General features: G+C 48.7%; 1 protein-coding gene across 1 annotated transcript in view; it reads left to right on the top strand.

Moving 5' to 3' along the window:
* Positions 1-2,477: 2,477 nt before the first annotated feature.
* The window catches only part of LOC105358461 (serrate RNA effector molecule homolog), a 44,325-nt gene continuing 26,995 nt past the window's right edge, over positions 2,478-19,807 (top strand). Inside the window, exons 1-3 of the mRNA XM_078936866.1 lie at positions 2,478-2,615; positions 5,914-6,050; positions 6,217-6,327. Of these exons, the coding sequence (XP_078792992.1) occupies positions 5,932-6,050; positions 6,217-6,327 (230 nt within the window). The 5' untranslated portion in view covers positions 2,478-2,615; positions 5,914-5,931. The remainder of the gene's footprint in view (positions 2,616-5,913; positions 6,051-6,216; positions 6,328-19,807) is intronic.

Consider the following 19,807-nt stretch of genomic DNA (forward strand, 5'->3'; position numbering starts at 1 on the left):
TTCTGACTGTCAGTCTGAGACAAAAACAAAGACACAACACAATCATGTGTGCACAACTGTGTCTATGAACACAAAGTTACTGACTGACGGGTTCATTTTGTCATCTGGAAAGGATTTCTACATTTCAATAGAAGTCAATAGAATCAGGCTTCAACATATAAATGTTAGAATTCCAGGTGAAAAATGGAATAAAGTTTTGATCTAGATGGAAATTCTAGACTTATAGAAATGTTTCTAAATGATGTGAGGACTTGGAGACAGAAACATGTTTGTGGAGCTGAGAGGAGCAACGTCCCATAATCCTTTGCGTCAGGATCCCCAGTCTGACCTCAGGATGTGCAGAGGGACGGATTCAGAACATTTAGGGAGGGGGCAGCCCCCCCCTGATGACACCCTGACTGTTATGAATTAGTTTTTCATCGATAAAGCCGTTTTTCCATTTGGAAGGTTCCAAAAACGTGAGGCAGGGACGTGTTGACAAAAACTGGAAGAATACGCAGCAGAAGGCAAACAATGTCATGAAATACAGATATTAGTTACACCAATAAATGAAACACAGACAAGTGATACCAAAATATAAGAAGACATTGACAAAAAGGATGAAAATGAAAAGAAACAAAGGCATCAATCCAGAGTTTTCTAGTTTTAAAGTTTGTTTTTTCCTGGAGGGGTTTATAAGAAATCAGATTGTTTTTGAAAGACAAAATATGTGGCTTTGCTTTTATAAAATGACATTTATGAATAAAAAATAGACCTAAAAATAAACTGAATATTTTTTTCAAAACACCCAAATTGAAAGTTAAAGTATGAGAAGCAGAGATTGAGTTTTTATTGTTTTTATTATACTCTGGCTCATCTCTGCTCCTGCTCCTACACCTGGCTGTGGATCCTGCCTCTGGCTCATCTCTGGCTCGTCTCTGCTCTGTACCTGACCGAGTACCTCGTCTCTGCTCCTGCTCCTACACCTGGCTGTGGTTCCTGTCTCCGGCTCGACTCGCGCCTTTGACTGTCCCGATAACCACGGCTGGATGAAGCTCGTCTGCTGGACTTTATATATGTAGTTGTAGATTTAGATAAGTTAATTCTTCTCTAAGAGTTCTGGTAAATCGCCTGTCCGTCCTGGGGGAGGATCCCTCCTTCATGTGGACACCCCTGAGGTTTCTTGTTTTTTTAGGAATCCGTTTTTTTTGGGAGTTTTTCCTTACCGTGAAGGGGGGTCTAAGGGCAGGGATGGCAGTATAGCTTAGTCAGTTCAGTTAAAGTTTAGTATTTTCCTATTGAACTCTGTATTCGTGATCTTTTTGAGTTCATGTTTATTTTTATGTTTGACTGTTTTTGACTGAATTTTGGCTACACAGATAAAATTGAATAGAATTGAATAGAATGACTGAACGTCTCATTAATGACTCTTTCCAGAACATTTGAACCAAACTACCGTCATGTTTAAGTGTTAAAGTTCTGTTAAAATATCATAAAATATAAGAGTAGAAATTCAAGATGAAACAAATAAAATGTTAAAATGATGTGATAAAACATAAGAATGAAAAAGATGTGACATGAAATCTAATTCAAAGCTGATTTAAACAGGTCAGTCTTTAGTTTCTTTTTAGAAACCTGGACAGTGGATGAGGTCCTCACCGTGGTTCTCTGTCCTGACCCTGGGGGCCTTCAGCAGGCCCCCGCCGGAGGACCCAAAGACTCTGGGAGGTTCATAATTTTCCACGTGTGGGATCAATAAAGTATTTCTGATTCTGATAAATTAAAAGCAAATCTGATTTACAAGAAGGACCAAGACCACGGACACTCCTAAACCAGCCCCGTCTGTCCAGATGATTCCTGTAGAGACTCCTGAATATTCAGTCAGCATAGAATCCAGACTGTCATCAGCCGGACCGCGGTCCAGACTCCAACCTCTACCTTCTCATTTGTGAGAGGATGGAGGTTCAAGTCCAACAGAGCAAAACCTGTCTGTGGCATTCAGACAGTCTGATGGGAATAGAAGTGGATCAAGATCCAGTTTGAGAAAAAGATCACCACCAAACATCTGAAGTAGATCACCCCCCCCATAGGTGGAATGACCCCCCCCCCCCCCCCGCCTCTATAGGTTTAACTGTGTTGTTTGTTATTCCAGACACAATCCTACTATTTTAGATGAATCTTCTTTGTGTCAGAAATAGAAACCACACATGGAGAATTCTACCAAACCCTGAAATGTCTCACCTCCTCATCCTCTCCTCATCTTCCTCTGAGCTGTTTTCATTTAAAGAGATTAGACCGCTAATGTTTTCATAGAAGCTGGCGTCCAAATGATCTTTGAGGTTTTTATGTTTTCAAAGAGTTTCTAGATTCTCCAGTTCCATTTCAATAAAGGTCATAAGTTCAACCTGAATGAAAAACGTGAGCAGAACCACCAGAACAAGAACAGAATGTTTGCAGAGGTTTAGGACCTGAAGAGAACCGGACGTTCTCCGCCAGGACGGCAGACGGCGATCATGCAGCCACAACCGGACGTGACGTCAGCAGCGCCGTTGATTGTCGCTGCTCTCGGACCCACGGCGGGATTCGGCGTCGGTTGTTCAGGCTCGGTTCTCAGAGTCGAGCCCTCTTCGTTTCAGGTACATAAACGGGGGACGCGCGTGCCGTTTGCTGTAGCGTGACCGCGGTGGGCATCGATGTGCGCATGCGCGTCTGAGTCTGCACGATGAGCGTGGTGCTAATTAGCATGCTAGCTTGCAGGCAGCGCTAATGTGATGCTAGCAGGTTTGCGGTTCGCTTTGATTTTATTTGTTTGTTTACCGTAAACAGGCGGGATTTCTACGTTAAATAAACAAACTACAAAGAAGAGGAGCTTTCTGACTGTTAGCAGAAGCTAACAGGCTAATCAATCACGTGTTTGAGTGACAGAGAAATGAAGTGAAGAACAGGCGGCGCGGAATAAATCCGGATCTTCGGATCCAGGAACGTAAAATTCCAGAACACCAGAGTTCAGTTCTGCAGAAATCCCGCTGGTTCCGATTTGATCAACAGTAGAGAAAGAAAAAATCACATTTGGTTGTTTTTCTTCGAGCTGTTGAAGCTCTTCTGCTGTTATGAATAAAAACAAATCTGTTTACAGTAAACCAGGGATGTAATTACAGTTTCACATTTTTACCTGGTCCTTATGTTCTTGTGTTGGAAAGGGCCTAAAGAGCTTTTCAATGACATAAAGATCATCCCGATAGCTCAAAGAATGACAGTTATTCCACTTCAGGGGCCTCATTTCTAAAGGTTGCGTCCGCACAAAAGAAGGCGTACGCCACTCTCTACGCAATAGTTGAGATTTATAAAAAGCAAACTTGACGGGAAAATGTGCGGTCCTTCACGCTCTGACCCAGGCGTACGCACAAAAACGGGTGAAATGAGAAACGGCGACACCGTCGGCAGATGGAAGAAACACGTGAAAGTGAAAATGACAATACTGCCTCTCAGAAATAACATGAAGACTTCACAAAGCAAGACTGACAATTAACAGCTACACAAACACCCGTTTGATCGATCAGCAGTGAAACAAACAAAAAGAATCAAACGAAAATTACAACAGAAATTCAAATGAACACTTATTTGCAAAAAGAAAAGTGAAATATGTTCTGCAATATTGGCATGTTGTGCAATTCATCCTCATAAATAATATAGTTAACAGAACGAAATAATGTACAAAACTGATATTCTCGTCAGTGTGTCCATCTGGCGGAGCAGATATAGGTGCAATTAGACAGACAGATGGATAGATAGAGATGTATTAATTGTCCACTGGGGAAAGTTGTTTTCATAGTAAAACATTTCTTCATAAGCTATGGAATTATGGTATTCATGCATATGCCTTTAGTTTGTTTTATTTTTGATAAAACAATGTATGGCGTATGTCTCAACCATTCAGAAAGCAACAAGAAATTACATTTGCGCTGAACAATTTCCCATTTCCACGTGGATTATTACCGACATCTGTAGCTTATCAGATGTAATTAAATGGATGGAAATAAAATGCCCCATCACAATGCGTAATGACGCACAATGGCTGATCTTGCGCTCTTAGAAGATGTGGCAAATGGAAGAATTCGGAGTGAACGCATCTTTAGACAGCAAGAAGACTTGCTGGCAAACGAGGACGAGTGGCTTATGAGCCGGTTCCGACTTCCTCTGCGGGCTTTTGGGGGGGGGGTCACCCGGTGCATCTGGCGCGTCGGTGTCCCCCTGCGCCTCAGTCACCACTCCACTTAAAAGGGATTCCCCAATTATTGCCGCCAGTCTCTCATCAGGAGGGGTCAGCTCCGGTGTCGTCCCCCCCCCCCAGACACGGGTGTGTGTGTGTGTGTTTGGGGGGGGGGGGGGGGGGGGGGGGGGTCAGCGCTAGACGTTTTTTTGCCTTGACTTTGATGTCCGACCTTTTCTTTTATTTCGGCCACGGTCCGAGGTTGTGAGGCTGCAGCATTTTCGGCGTCTGCCACCGTCTGCCGCTCACGTGGCTTTTAGGCATTAGTAATGCCCACACTGTGCCCTCCAAACAACATTATTCCTCTCTTTTCCACCTCGCCAACGATAACTTCTACTTCACATTGAGTGAAGTTACGTTTTTTTCATTTCCTCTCTGTGTTTGCCATGGTTTCGCCATCCATGAATATTCATTTATGGGCGTTTCACAGACTATTTATGGGCAACTATGGGCGTGTCATGAAGCCGCAAAAGCTGCGCAGCATTTAGAATCGGTTGTGATTTATTAAGGGAAAGATGCGTAGGATGTGCGTGCGCACGGTTTCAGAAATCCGAATATTTCTGTGCGTACGCACGTCCTATGTTTCATCCGTACGCCACTTCTGACGCAAATCCTACGCAAAGTTTTACAAATGAGGCCCCAGGTCTGCAGATCTGGTCTGATTTTCTTCCCCAAATAAGCAGCAAAGTCGTAGAATTTCTGTGACCCAGAACAAGAACGGAAGGCTCAGAGTGTCAGAACCTTCTGATTCTTTGTCCGGTTCAAGAAAGGGAGGCATCATTACAAAGAACTACAGGAAACAATTCTGTATTCATTTCCATCTGATCACAGAATCATGACTGATGACTGGAATGGAGACGGTATTCAAAGAAAACAGATGTTTTCAGGAAATCTGCAGCTTGACTTTAATCAAGTTCAGTGAGGACAGAATCTGGAATCAACAGATGTTTATGTGAAAATAAAAGATGAATATCCAAGAGGCAGATCCAACTTAAACAGAAATCAAATGAAAAACACAATGAATTAGGTAAATAAATAGTGTTTACAGTCTGAGGAAATAGAGAAATAATGGGTAAAATACAAAAAATATTTGTTAAAGTTCAAAAACAAATAAATAAAAATACAACGTTCTAAAAGCGTTTTCCATCACGGCGGCGCCGGCGGACATTCACAACGATCAATAAAGGGATCTGCTAGGTTTTGTTTTGTCATGAAATTAGCAGGACATGAAGAAAACATAAAAATATGCTAGTGGCAGAATTAGACTTTAACCTGATCAGATTAAATGTTTTGCTCGTCATTTTTTGTGAACTGAAGTTTTTGTCTGGAAAATTTCAGAAGTTATACTACACAGATAAAAAAAAGAGAAGCAGGTCAAAGACAAACACATGGAGGAAAGATGGCAGGTGAGGCTCCTGGAGCTCCGTCAGGTGGAGGTCATCAGGTGGAGCTCTGCTGTTCCATTCGTCTCCAGCAGCTCCATCTGTTGATCCGGAGGCTTCATCTGACAGAAGGGACCTTCTCCACTTCCCAGCATGCACTTGTGTCCGCTCCAATGGAGAACGCTGCACGTCCCGTGTTGTCGACACGTCTCTGTTCTACGTGGCGGTTCTCAGCGTTCTCGCGGTCTGCAGACTCTGACCTGATGCCTTCCCGCCCTGCAGGTGGCGCTCCGTGTCTGAATGGGGGACAGCGATGACGAGTTTGACCGGAGGAGGCGGGACAAGTTCAGGAGAGAGAGGAGCGACATGGAGCGATCGAGAGAGCGCGAGGAGAGGAGGAGGGATGACTGGCCGGACAGGTGAGCTCACCTGGAGGCGCCTTAGAGGGCGGAGCTTAGACGTCCAGCTCGCCGCTGACACAGAACTGAAGGGGGAGGAGCTTCAGTGGAACATTAGGAGGATGTTGCTCAGGTTTCCATGGAAACAGCTTCAGTCTGAGGTTCCTGGTGTTTCCTTCTGCTTCAGGGAGTGGGACCGCAGCAGAGAACGGAGGAGGGACTATGAGCGCGGCCGCAGAGAGAGGTTCTCCCCCCCCAGGCACATGAGCCCCCAGCACAAACGCATAAGGAGAGACTGGTGGGTACCCCTGTTCTCCACTTCTGGACGGGTCCAGTCGACCCGTCTGCTGTGTTATAGAAGAGAAAGAACGTGAAACAATGAACGTGAAGCTCAGGAATGTCTGCAGACGTGTGAAGGAACATCCAGACTGTGGGTGGAGAACATCCAGACTGTGGGTGGAGAACATCCAGACTGTAGGTGGAGAACATCCAGACTGTGGGTGGAGAACATCTACACTGTGGGTGGAGAACATCCAGACTGTGGGTGGAGAACATCCAGACTGTGGGTGGAGAACATCTACACTGTGGGTGGAGAACATCCCGACTGTGGGTGGAGAACATCCAGACTGTGGGTGGAGAACATCCAGACTGTAGGTGGAGAACATCCAGACTGTAGGTGGAGAACATCCAGACTGTGGGTGAGGAACATCCAGACTGTGGGTGAGGAACATCCAGACTGTGGGTGGAGAACATCCAGACTGTGGGTGGAGAACATCCAGACTGTAGGCGGAGAACATCCAGACTATAGGTGGAGAACATCCAGACTGTTGGTGGAGAACATCCAGACTGTGGGTGGAGAACATCCAGACTGTAGGTGGAGAACATCCAGACTGTAGGCGGAGAACATCCAGACTATAGGTGGAGAACATCCAGACTGTGGGTGGAGAACATCCAGACTGTAGGCGGAGAACATCCAGACTATAGGTGGAGAACATCCAGACTGTAGGTGGAGAACATCCAGACTGTGGGTGGAGAACATCCAGACTATAGGTGGAGAACATCCAGACTGTAGGCGGAGAACATCCAGAGTGTAGGTGGAGAACATACAAACTGTAGGTGGAGAACATACAGACTGTGGGTGTAGAACATCCAGACTGTAGGTGGAGAACATACAAACTGTAGGTGGAGAACATACAGACTGTGGGTGTAGAACATCCAGACTGTAGGTGGAGAACATACAAACTGTAGGCGGAGAACATCCAGACTATAGGTTGAGAACATCCAGACTGTAGGTGGAGAACATCCAGACTGTGGGTGGAGAACATCCAGACTGTTGGTGGAGAACTTCCAGAGTGTAGGTGGAGAACATACAGACTGTTGGTGGAGAACATCCAGACTGTGGGTGGAGAACATCCAGACTGTGGGTGGAGAACATCCAGACTGTAGGCGGAGAACATCCAGACTGTAGGCGGAGAACATCCAGACTGTAGGCGGAGAACATCCAGAGTGTAGGCGGAGAACATCCAGAGTGTAGGTGGAGAACATACAGACTGTTGGTGGAGAACATACAGACTGTGGGTGGAGAACATCCAGACTGTAGGCGGAGAACATCCAGACTGTAGGCGGAGAACATCCAGACTGTAGGCGGAGAACATCCAGAGTGTAGGCGGAGAACATCCAGAGTGTAGGTGGAGAACATACAGACTGTTGGTGGAGAACATCCAGACTGTTGATGGAGAACATCCAGACTGTGGGTGGAGAACATCCAGACTGTGGGTGGAGAACATACAGACTGTTGGTGGAGAACATCCAGACTGTGGGTGGAGAACATCCAGACTGTAGGTGGAGAATATCCAGAGTGTAGGCGGAGAACATCCAGACTGTGGGTGGAGAACATCCAGACTATAGGCGGAGAACATCCAGACTGTAGGCGGAGAACATCCAGAGTGTAGGTGGAGAACATACAGACTGTAGGTGGAGAACATACAGACTGTGGGTGTAGAACATCCAGACTGTAGGTGGAGAACATACAAACTGTAGGTGGAGAACATACAGACTGTGGGTGTAGAACATCCAGACTGTAGGTGGAGAACATACAAACTGTAGGCGGAGAACATCCAGACTATAGGTTGAGAACATCCAGACTGTGGGTGGAGAACATCCAGACTGTGGGTGGAGAACATCCAGACTGTGGGTGGAGAACATCCAGACTGTGGGTGGAGAACATCCAGACTGTAGGTGGAGAACATCCAGACTGTGGGTGGAGAACATCCAGACTGTGGGTGGAGAACTTCCAGACTGTGGGTGTAGAACATCCAGACTGTAGGTGGAGAACATCCAGACTGTAGGTGGAGAACATCCAGACTGTGGGTGGAGAACATCCAGACTGTAGGCGGAGAACATCTAAACTGTGGGTGTAGAACATCCAGACTGTGGGTGGAGAATATCCAGACTGTGGGTGGAGAACATCCAGACTGTTGGTGGAGAACATCCAGACTGTGGGTGGAGAACATCCAGACTGTGGGTGGAGAACATCCAGACTGTGGGTGGAGAACATCCAGACTGTGGGTGGAGAACATCCAGACTGTGGGTGGAGAACATCCAGACTATAGGTGGAGAACATCCAGACTGTAGGTGGAGAACATACAGACTGTTGGTGGAGAACATACAAACTGTAGGCCGAGAACATCCAGACTATAGGTTGAGAACATCCAACTGTTGGTGGAGAACATCCAGACTGTTGGTGGAGAACATACAAACTGTAGGCCGAGAACATCCAGACTATAGGTTGAGAACATCCAACTGTTGGTGGAGAACATCCAGACTGTTGGTGGAGAACATCCAGACTGTGGGTGGAGAACATCCAGACTGTGGGTGGAGAACATCCAGACTGTGGGTGTAGAACATCCAGACTGTAGGTGGAGAACATCCAGACTGTGGGTGGAGAACATCCAGACTGTAGGTGGAGAACATCCAGACTGTGGGTGGAGAACATCCAGACTGTACGTGGAGAACATCCAGACTGTGGGTGGAGAACATCCAGACTGTTGGTGGAGAACATACAAACTGTTGGTGGAGAACATCCAGACTGTGGGTGGAGAACATCCAGACTGTAGGCGGAGAACATCCATACTGTAGGCGGAGAACATCCAGACTATAGGCGGAGAACATCCAGACTATAGGCGGAGAACATCCAGAGTGTAGGTGGAGAACATACAGACTGTTGGTGGAGAACATCCAGACTGTTGATGGAGAACATCCAGACTGTGGGTGGAGAACATCCAGACTGTGGGTGGAGAACATCCAGACTGTGGGTGGAGAACATCCAGACTGTGGGTGGAGAACATCCAGACTGTAGGTGGAGAACATCCAGACTGTGGGTGGAGAACATCCAGACTGTAGGCGGAGAACATCCAGAGTGTAGGTGGAGAACATACAGACTATAGGTGGAGAACATCCAGACTTTGGGTGGAGAACATCCAGACTGTAGGTGGAGAACATACAGACTGTTGGTGGAGAACATCCAGACTGTAGGCGGAGAACATCCAGACTGTAGGTGGAGAACATCCAGACTGTAGGCGGAGAACATCCAGACTATAGGCGGAGAACATCCAGACTGTAGGCGGAGAACATCCAGAGTGTAGGTGGAGAACATACAGACTGTTGGTGGAGAACATCCAGACTGTGGGTGGAGAACATCCAGACTGTAGGCGGAGAACATCCAGACTATAGGCGGAGAACATCCAGACTGTAGGCGGAGAACATCCAGACTATAGGTGGAGAACATCCAGACTGTAGGTGGAGAACATCCAGACTGTAGGTGGAGAACATCCAGACTGTAGGCGGAGAACATCCAGACTATAGGCGGAGAACATCCAGACTGTAGGCGGAGAACATCCAGACTGTAGGCGGAGAACATCCAGACTATAGGTGGAGAACATCCAGACTGTAGGTGGAGAACATCCAGACTGTAGGTGGAGAACATCCAGACTGTAGGCGGAGAACATCCAGACTATAGGCGGAGAACATCCAGACTGTAGGCGGAGAACATCCAGACTGTAGGCGGAGAACATCCAGAGTGTAGGCGGAGAACATCCAGACTGTGGGTGGAGAACATCCAGACTGTGGGTGGAGAACATCCAGACTGTAGGCGGAGAACATCCAGACTGTAGGCGGAGAACATCCAGACTGTAGGCGGAGAACATCCAGAGTGTAGGCGGAGAACATCCAGAGTGTAGGTGGAGAACATACAGACTGTTGGTGGAGAACATCCAGACTGTTGATGGAGAACATCCAGAGTGTGGGTGGAGAACATCCAGACTGTGGGTGGATAACATACAGACTGTTGGTGGAGAACATCCAGACTGTGGGTGGAGAATATCCAGACTGTGGGTGGAGAACATCCAGACTGTGGGTGGAGAACATCCAGACTGTGGGTGGAGAACATCCAGACTGTAGGTGGAGAATATCCAGACTGTGGGTGGAGAACATCCAGACTATAGGTGGAGAACATACAAACTGTAGGCCGAGAACATCCAGACTATAGGTTGAGAACATCCAACTGTTGGTGGAGAACATCCAGACTGTTGGTGGAGAACATACAAACTGTAAGCCGAGAACATCCAGACTATAGGTTGAGAACATCCAACTGTTGGTGGAGAACATCCAGACTGTTGGTGGAGAACATCCAGACTGTTGGTGGAGAACATCCAGACTGTGGGTGGAGAACATCCAGACTGTGGGTGGAGAACATCCAGACTGTGGGTGTATAACATCCAGACTGTAGGTGGAGAACATCCAGACTGTGGGTGGAGAACATCCAGACTGTAGGTGGAGAACATCCAGACTGTGGGTGGAGAACATCCAGACTGTAGGTGGAGAACATCCAGACTGTGGGTGGAGAACATCCAGACTGTTGGTGGAGAACATACAAACTGTAGGCGGAGAACATCCAGACTGTAAGTGGAGAACATCCAGACTGTAGGTGGAGAACATCCAGACTGTGGGTGGAGAACATCCAGACTGTAGGCTGACAACATCTAAACTGTGGGTGTAGAACATCCAGACTGTTGATGGAGAACATCCAGACTGTGGGTGGAGAACATCCAGACTGTAGGCGGAGAACATCCAGACTATAGGCGGAGAACATCCAGACTGTAGGCGGAGAACATCCAGACTGTAGGCGGAGAACATCCAGAGTGTAGGCGGAGAACATACAGACTGTGGGTGGAGAACATCCAGACTGTGGGTGGAGAACATCCAGACTGTAGGCGGAGAACATCCAGACTATAGGCGGAGAACATCCAGACTGTAGGCGGAGAACATCCAGACTGTGGGTGGAGAACATCCAGACTGTTGGTGGAGAACTTCCAGAGTGTAGGTGGAGAACATACAGACTGTTGGTGGAGAACATCCAGACTGTGGGTGGAGAACATCCAGACTGTGGGTGGAGAACATCCAGACTGTAGGCGGAGAACATACAGACTGTAGGTGGAGAACATACAGACTGTGGGTGTAGAACATCCAGACTGTAGGTGGAGAACATACAAACTGTAGGTGGAGAACATACAGACTGTGGGTGTAGAACATCCAGACTGTAGGTGGAGAACATACAAACTGTAGGCGGAGAACATCCAGACTATAGGTTGAGAACATCCAGACTGTGGGTGGAGAACATCCAGACTGTGGGTGGAGAACATCCAGACTGTGGGTGGAGAACATCCAGACTGTAGGTGGAGAACATCCAGACTGTGGGTGGAGAACATCCAGACTGTTGGTGGAGAACTTCCAGACTGTGGGTGTAGAACATCCAGACTGTAGGTGGAGAACATCCAGACTGTAGGTGGAGAACATCCAGACTGTGGGTGGAGAAAATCCAGACTGTAGGCGAAGAACATCTAAACTGTGGGTGTAGAACATCCAGACTGTGGGTGGAGAATATCCAGACTGTGGGTGGAGAACATCCAGACTGTTGGTGGAGAACATCCAGACTGTGGGTGGAGAACATCCAGACTGTGGGTGGAGAACATCCAGACTGTGGGTGGAGAACATCCAGACTGTGGGCGGAGAACATCCAGACTGTGGGTGGAGAACATCCAGACTGTGGGTGGAGAACATCCAGACTGTAGGCGGAGAACATCCAGACTGTAGGCGGAGAACATCCAGACTGTAGGCGGAGAACATCCAGAGTGTAGGCGGAGAACATCCAGAGTGTAGGTGGAGAACATACAGACTGTTGGTGGAGAACATCCAGACTGTTGATGGAGAACATCCAGAGTGTGGGTGGAGAACATCCAGACTGTGGGTGGATAACATACAGACTGTTGGTGGAGAACATCCAGACTGTGGGTGGAGAATATCCAGACTGTGGGTGGAGAACATCCAGACTGTGGGTGGAGAACATCCAGACTGTGGGTGGAGAACATCCAGACTGTAGGTGGAGAATATCCAGACTGTGGGTGGAGAACATCCAGACTATAGGTGGAGAACATACAAACTGTAGGCCGAGAACATCCAGACTATAGGTTGAGAACATCCAACTGTTGGTGGAGAACATCCAGACTGTTGGTGGAGAACATACAAACTGTAAGCCGAGAACATCCAGACTATAGGTTGAGAACATCCAACTGTTGGTGGAGAACATCCAGACTGTTGGTGGAGAACATCCAGACTGTTGGTGGAGAACATCCAGACTGTGGGTGGAGAACATCCAGACTGTGGGTGGAGAACATCCAGACTGTGGGTGTAGAACATCCAGACTGTAGGTGGAGAACATCCAGACTGTGGGTGGAGAACATCCAGACTGTAGGTGGAGAACATCCAGACTGTGGGTGGAGAACATCCAGACTGTAGGCGGAGAACATCCAGACTATAGGCGGAGAATATCCAGACTATAGGCGGAGAACATCCAGACTGTAGGCGGAGAACATCCAGAGTGTAGGTGGAGAACATACAAACTGTTGGTGGAGAACATCCAGACTGTGGGTGGAGAACATCCAGACTGTAGGCGGAGAACATCCAGACTATAGGCGGAGAACATCCAGACTGTAGGCGGAGAACATCCAGACTGTAGGCGGAGAACATCCAGACTATAGGCGGAGAACATCCAGAGTGTAGGTGGAGAACATACAGACTGTTGGTGGAGAACATCCAGACTGTAGGCGGAGAACATCCAGACTATAGGCGGAGAACATCCAGACTGTAGGCGGAGAACATCCAGACTATAGGCGGAGAACATCCAGACTATAGGCGGAGAACATCCAGACTGTAGGCGGAGAACATCCAGAGTGTAGGCGGAGAACATACAGACTGTGGGTGGAGAACATCCAGACTGTGGGTGGAGAACATCCAGACTGTAGGCGGAGAACATCCAGACTATAGGCGGAGAACATCCAGACTGTAGGCGGAGAACATCCAGACTGTGGGTGGAGAACATCCAGACTGTTGGTGGAGAACTTCCAGAGTGTAGGTGGAGAACATACAGACTGTTGGTGGAGAACATCCAGACTGTGGGTGGAGAACATCCAGACTGTGGGTGGAGAACATCCAGACTGTAGGCGGAGAACATCCAGACTGTAGGCGGAGAACATCCAGACTGTAGGCGGAGAACATCCAGAGTGTAGGCGGAGAACATCCAGAGTGTAGGTGGAGAACATACAGACTGTTGGTGGAGAACATACAGACTGTGGGTGGAGAACATCCAGACTGTAGGCGGAGAACATCCAGACTGTAGGCGGAGAACATCCAGACTGTAGGCGGAGAACATCCAGAGTGTAGGCGGAGAACATCCAGAGTGTAGGTGGAGAACATACAGACTGTTGGTGGAGAACATCCAGACTGTTGATGGAGAACATCCAGACTGTGGGTGGAGAACATCCAGACTGTGGGTGGAGAACATACAGACTGTTGGTGGAGAACATCCAGACTGTGGGTGGAGAACATCCAGACTGTAGGTGGAGAATATCCAGAGTGTAGGCGGAGAACATCCAGACTGTGGGTGGAGAACATCCAGACTATAGGTGGAGAACATCCAGACTGTAGGCGGAGAACATCCAGAGTGTAGGTGGAGAACATACAGACTGTAGGTGGAGAACATACAGACTGTGGGTGTAGAACATCCAGACTGTAGGTGGAGAACATACAAACTGTAGGTGGAGAACATACAGACTGTGGGTGTAGAACATCCAGACTGTAGGTGGAGAACATACAAACTGTAGGCGGAGAACATCCAGACTATAGGTTGAGAACATCCAGACTGTGGGTGGAGAACATCCAGACTGTGGGTGGAGAACATCCAGACTGTGGGTGGAGAACATCCAGACTGTAGGTGGAGAACATCCAGACTGTGGGTGGAGAACATCCAGACTGTTGGTGGAGAACTTCCAGACTGTGGGTGTAGAACATCCAGACTGTAGGTGGAGAACATCCAGACTGTAGGTGGAGAACATCCAGACTGTGGGTGGAGAAAATCCAGACTGTAGGCGAAGAACATCTAAACTGTGGGTGTAGAACATCCAGACTGTGGGTGGAGAATATCCAGACTGTGGGTGGAGAACATCCAGACTGTTGGTGGAGAACATCCAGACTGTGGGTGGAGAACATCCAGACTGTGGGTGGAGAACATCCAGACTGTGGGTGGAGAACATCCAGACTGTGGGCGGAGAACATCCAGACTGTGGGTGGAGAACATCCAGACTGTGGGTGGAGAACATCCAGACTGTAGGCGGAGAACATCCAGACTGTAGGCGGAGAACATCCAGACTGTAGGCGGAGAACATCCAGAGTGTAGGCGGAGAACATCCAGAGTGTAGGTGGAGAACATACAGACTGTTGGTGGAGAACATCCAGACTGTTGATGGAGAACATCCAGAGTGTGGGTGGAGAACATCCAGACTGTGGGTGGATAACATACAGACTGTTGGTGGAGAACATCCAGACTGTGGGTGGAGAATATCCAGACTGTGGGTGGAGAACATCCAGACTGTGGGTGGAGAACATCCAGACTGTGGGTGGAGAACATCCAGACTGTAGGTGGAGAATATCCAGACTGTGGGTGGAGAACATCCAGACTATAGGTGGAGAACATACAAACTGTAGGCCGAGAACATCCAGACTATAGGTTGAGAACATCCAACTGTTGGTGGAGAACATCCAGACTGTTGGTGGAGAACATACAAACTGTAAGCCGAGAACATCCAGACTATAGGTTGAGAACATCCAACTGTTGGTGGAGAACATCCAGACTGTTGGTGGAGAACATCCAGACTGTTGGTGGAGAACATCCAGACTGTGGGTGGAGAACATCCAGACTGTGGGTGGAGAACATCCAGACTGTGGGTGTAGAACATCCAGACTGTAGGTGGAGAACATCCAGACTGTGGGTGGAGAACATCCAGACTGTAGGTGGAGAACATCCAGACTGTGGGTGGAGAACATCCAGACTGTAGGTGGAGAACATCCAGACTGTGGGTGGAGAACATCCAGACTGTTGGTGGAGAACATACAAACTGTAGGCGGAGAACATCCAGACTGTAAGTGGAGAACATCCAGACTGTAGGTGGAGAACATCCAGACTGTGGGTGGAGAACATCCAGACTGTAGGCTGACAACATCTAAACTGTGGGTGTAGAACATCCAGACTGTGGGTGGAGAACATCCAGACTGTTGATGGAGAACATCCAGACTGTGGGTGGAGAACATCCAGACTGTAGGCGGAGAACATCCAGACTATAGGCGGAGAACATCCAGACTGTAGGCGGAGAACATCCAGACTGTAGGCGGAGAACATCCAGAGTGTAGGTGGAGAACATACAGACTGTTGGTGGAGAACATCCAGACTGTGGGTGGAGAACATCCAGACTGTAGGCGGAGAACATCCAGACTATAGGCGGAGAACATCCAGACTGTAGGCGGAGAACATCCAGACTATAGGTGGAGAACATCCAGACTGTAGGTGGAGAACATCCAGACTGTAGGCGGAGAACATCCAGACTATAGGTGGAGAACATCCAGACTGTAGGTGGAGAACATCCAGACTGTAGGTGGAGAACATCCAGACTGTAGGTGGAGAACATCCAGACTGTAGGCGGAGAACATCCAGAGTGTAGGTGGAGAACATACAGACTGTTGGTGGAGAACATCCAGACTGTGGGTGGAGAACATCCAGACTGTAGGCGGAGAACATCCAGACTATAGGCGGAGAACATCCAGACTGTAGGCGGAGAACATCCAGACTATAGGCGGAGAACATCCAGACTATAGGCGGAGAACATCCAGACTGTAGGCGGAGAACATCCAGAGTGTAGGTGGAGAACATCCAGACTGTTGGTGGAGAACATCCAGACTGTGGGTGGAGAACATCCAGACTGTAGGCGGAGAACATTCAGACTATAGGCGGAGAACATCCAGACTGTAGGCGGAGAACATCCAGACTATAGGCGGAGAACATCCAGACTATAGGCGGAGAACATCCAGAGTGTAGGTGGAGAACATACAGACTGTTGGTGGAGAACATCCAGACTGTTGATGGAGAACATCCAGACTGTGGGTGGAGAACATCCAGACTGTGGGTGGAGAACATCCAGACTGTGGGTGGAGAACATCCAGACTGTGGGCGGAGAACATCCAGACTGTGGGCGGAGAACATCCAGACTGTAGGCGGAGAACATCCAGACTATAGGCGGAGAACATCCAGACTGTAGGCGGAGAACATCCAGAGTGTAGGTGGAGAACATACAGACTGTTGGTGGAGAACATCCAGACTGTGGGTGGAGAACATCCAGACTGTAGGCGGAGAACATCCAGACTATAGGCGGAGAACATCCAGACTGTAGGCGGAGAACATCCAGACTATAGGTGGAGAACATCCAGACTGTAGGCGGAGAACATCCAGACTGTAGGCGGAGAACATCCAGAGTGTAGGTGGAGAACATACAGACTGTTGGTGGAGAACATCCAGACTGTGGGTGGAGAACATCCAGACTGTAGGCGGAGAACATCCAGACTATAGGCGGAGAACATCCAGACTGTAGGCGGAGAACATCCAGACTATAGGTGGAGAACATCCAGACTGTAGGTGGAGAACATCCAGACTGTAGGTGGAGAACATCCAGACTGTAGGCGGAGAACATCCAGACTGTAGGCGGAGAACATCCAGACTGTAGGTGGAGAACATCCAGACTGTAGGTGGAGAACATCCAGACTATAGGCGGAGAACATCCAGAGTGTAGGTGGAGAACATACAGACTGTTGGTGGAGAACATCCAGACTGTGGGCGGAGAACATCCAGACTGTAGGCGGAGAACATCCAGACTATAGGCGGAGAACATCCAGACTGTAGGCGGAGAACATCCAGACTATAGGCGGAGAACATCCAGACTATAGGCGGAGAACATCCAGACTGTAGGCGGAGAACATCCAGAGTGTAGGTGGAGAACATACAAACTGTTGGTGGAGAACATCCAGACTGTGGGTGGAGAACATCCAGACTGTAGGCGGAGAACATCCAGACTATAGGCGGAGAACATCCAGACTGTAGGCGGAGAACATCCAGACTGTAGGCGGAGAACATCCAGACTATAGGCGGAGAACATCCAGAGTGTAGGTGGAGAACATACAGACTGTTGGTGGAGAACATCCAGACTGTAGGCGGAGAACATCCAGACTATAGGCGGAGAACATCCAGACTGTAGGCGGAGAACATCCAGACTATAGGCGGAGAACATCCAGACTATAGGCGGAGAACATCCAGACTGTAGGCGGAGAACATCCAGAGTGTAGGCGGAGAACATACAGACTGTGGGTGGAGAACATCCAGACTGTGGGTGGAGAACATCCAGACTGTAGGCGGAGAACATCCAGACTATAGGCGGAGAACATCCAGACTGTAGGCGGAGAACATCCAGACTGTGGGTGGAGAACATCCAGACTGTTGGTGGAGAACTTCCAGAGTGTAGGTGGAGAACATACAGACTGTGGGTGGAGAACATCCAGACTGTGGGTGGAGAACATCCAGACTGTGGGCGGAGAACATCCAGACTGTAGGCGGAGAACATCCGGACTGTAGGCGGAGAACATCCAGAGTGTAGGCGGAGAACATCCAGAGTGTAGGCGGAGAACATACAGACTGTTGGTGGAGAACATACAGACTGTGGGTGGAGAACATCCAGACTGTAGGCGGAGAACATCCAGACTGTAGGCGGAGAACATCCAGACTGTAGGCGGAGAACATCCAGAGTGTAGGCGGAGAACATCCAGAGTGTAGGTGGAGAACATACAGACTGTTGGTGGAGAACATCCAGACTGTTGATGGAGAACATCCAGACTGTGGGTGGAGAACATCCAGACTGTGGGTGGAGAACATACAGACTGTTGGTGGAGAACATCCAGACTGTGGGTGGAGAACATCCAGACTGTAGGTGGAGAATATCCAGAGTGTAGGCGGAGAACATCCAGACTGTGGGTGGAGAACATCCAGACTATAGGTGGAGAACATCCAGACTGTAGGCGGAGAACATCCAGAGTGTAGGTGGAGAACATACAGACTGTAGGTGGAGAACATACAGACTGTGGGTGTAGAACATCCAGACTGTAGGTGGAGAACATGCAAACTGTAGGTGGAGAACATACAGACTGTGGGTGTAGAACATCCAGACTGTAGGTGGAGAACATACAAACTGTAGGCGGAGAACATCCAGACTATAGGTTGAGAACATCCAGACTGTGGGTGGAGAACATCCAGACTGTGGGTGGAGAACATCCAGACTGTGGGTGGAGAACATCCAGACTGTAGGTGGAGAACATCCAGACTGTGGGTGGAGAACATCCAGACTGTTGGTGGAGAACTTCCAGACTGTGGGTGTAGAACATCCAGACTGTAGGTGGAGAACATCCAGACTGTAGGTGGAGAACATCCAGACTGTGGGTGGAGAAAATCCAGACTGTAGGCGAAGAACATCTAAACTGTGGGTGTAGAACATCCAGACTGTGGGTGGAGAATATCCAGACTGTGGGTGGAGAACATCCAGACTGTTGGTGGAGAACATCCAGACTGTGGGTGGAGAACATCCAGACTGTGGGTGGAGAACATCCAGACTGTGGGTGGAGAACATCCAGACTGTGGGTGGAGAACATCCAGACTATAGGTGGAGAACATCCAGACTGTAGGTGGAGAACATACAGACTGTTGGTGGAGAACATCCAGACTGTAGGCGGAGAACATCCAGAGTGTAGGTGGAGAACATACAGACTGTTGGTGGAGAACATCCAGACTGTGGGTGGAGAACATCCAGACTGTAGGCGGAGAACATCCAGACTGTAGGCGGAGAACATCCAGACTGTAGGCGGAGAACATCCAGAGTGTAGGTGGAGAACATACAGACTGTTGGTGGAGAACATCCAGACTGTGGGTGGAGAACATCCAGACTGTAGGCGGAGAACATCCAGACTATAGGCGGAGAACATCCAGACTGTAGGCGGAGAACATCCAGAGTGTAGGCGGAGAACATCCAGAGTGTAGGTGGAGAACATACAGACTGTTGGTGGAGAACATCCAGACTGTTGATGGAGAACATCCAGAGTGTGGGTGGAGAACATCCAGACTGTGGGTGGAGAACATACAGACTGTTGGTGGAGAACATCCAGACTGTGGGTGGAGAACATCCAGACTGTGGGTGGAGAACATCCAGACTGTGGGTGGAGAACATCCAGACTGTAGGTGGAGAATATCCAGACTGTGGGTGGAGAACATCCAGACTGTAGGTGGAGAACATCCAGACTAT

Source organism: Oryzias latipes, chromosome 18 (genome assembly GCF_053564925.1).
Source record: "Oryzias latipes strain Hd-rR chromosome 18, Olatipes_Hd-rR_3.1".
In the NCBI taxonomy this organism is placed as follows: Eukaryota; Metazoa; Chordata; class Actinopteri; order Beloniformes; family Adrianichthyidae; genus Oryzias; species Oryzias latipes.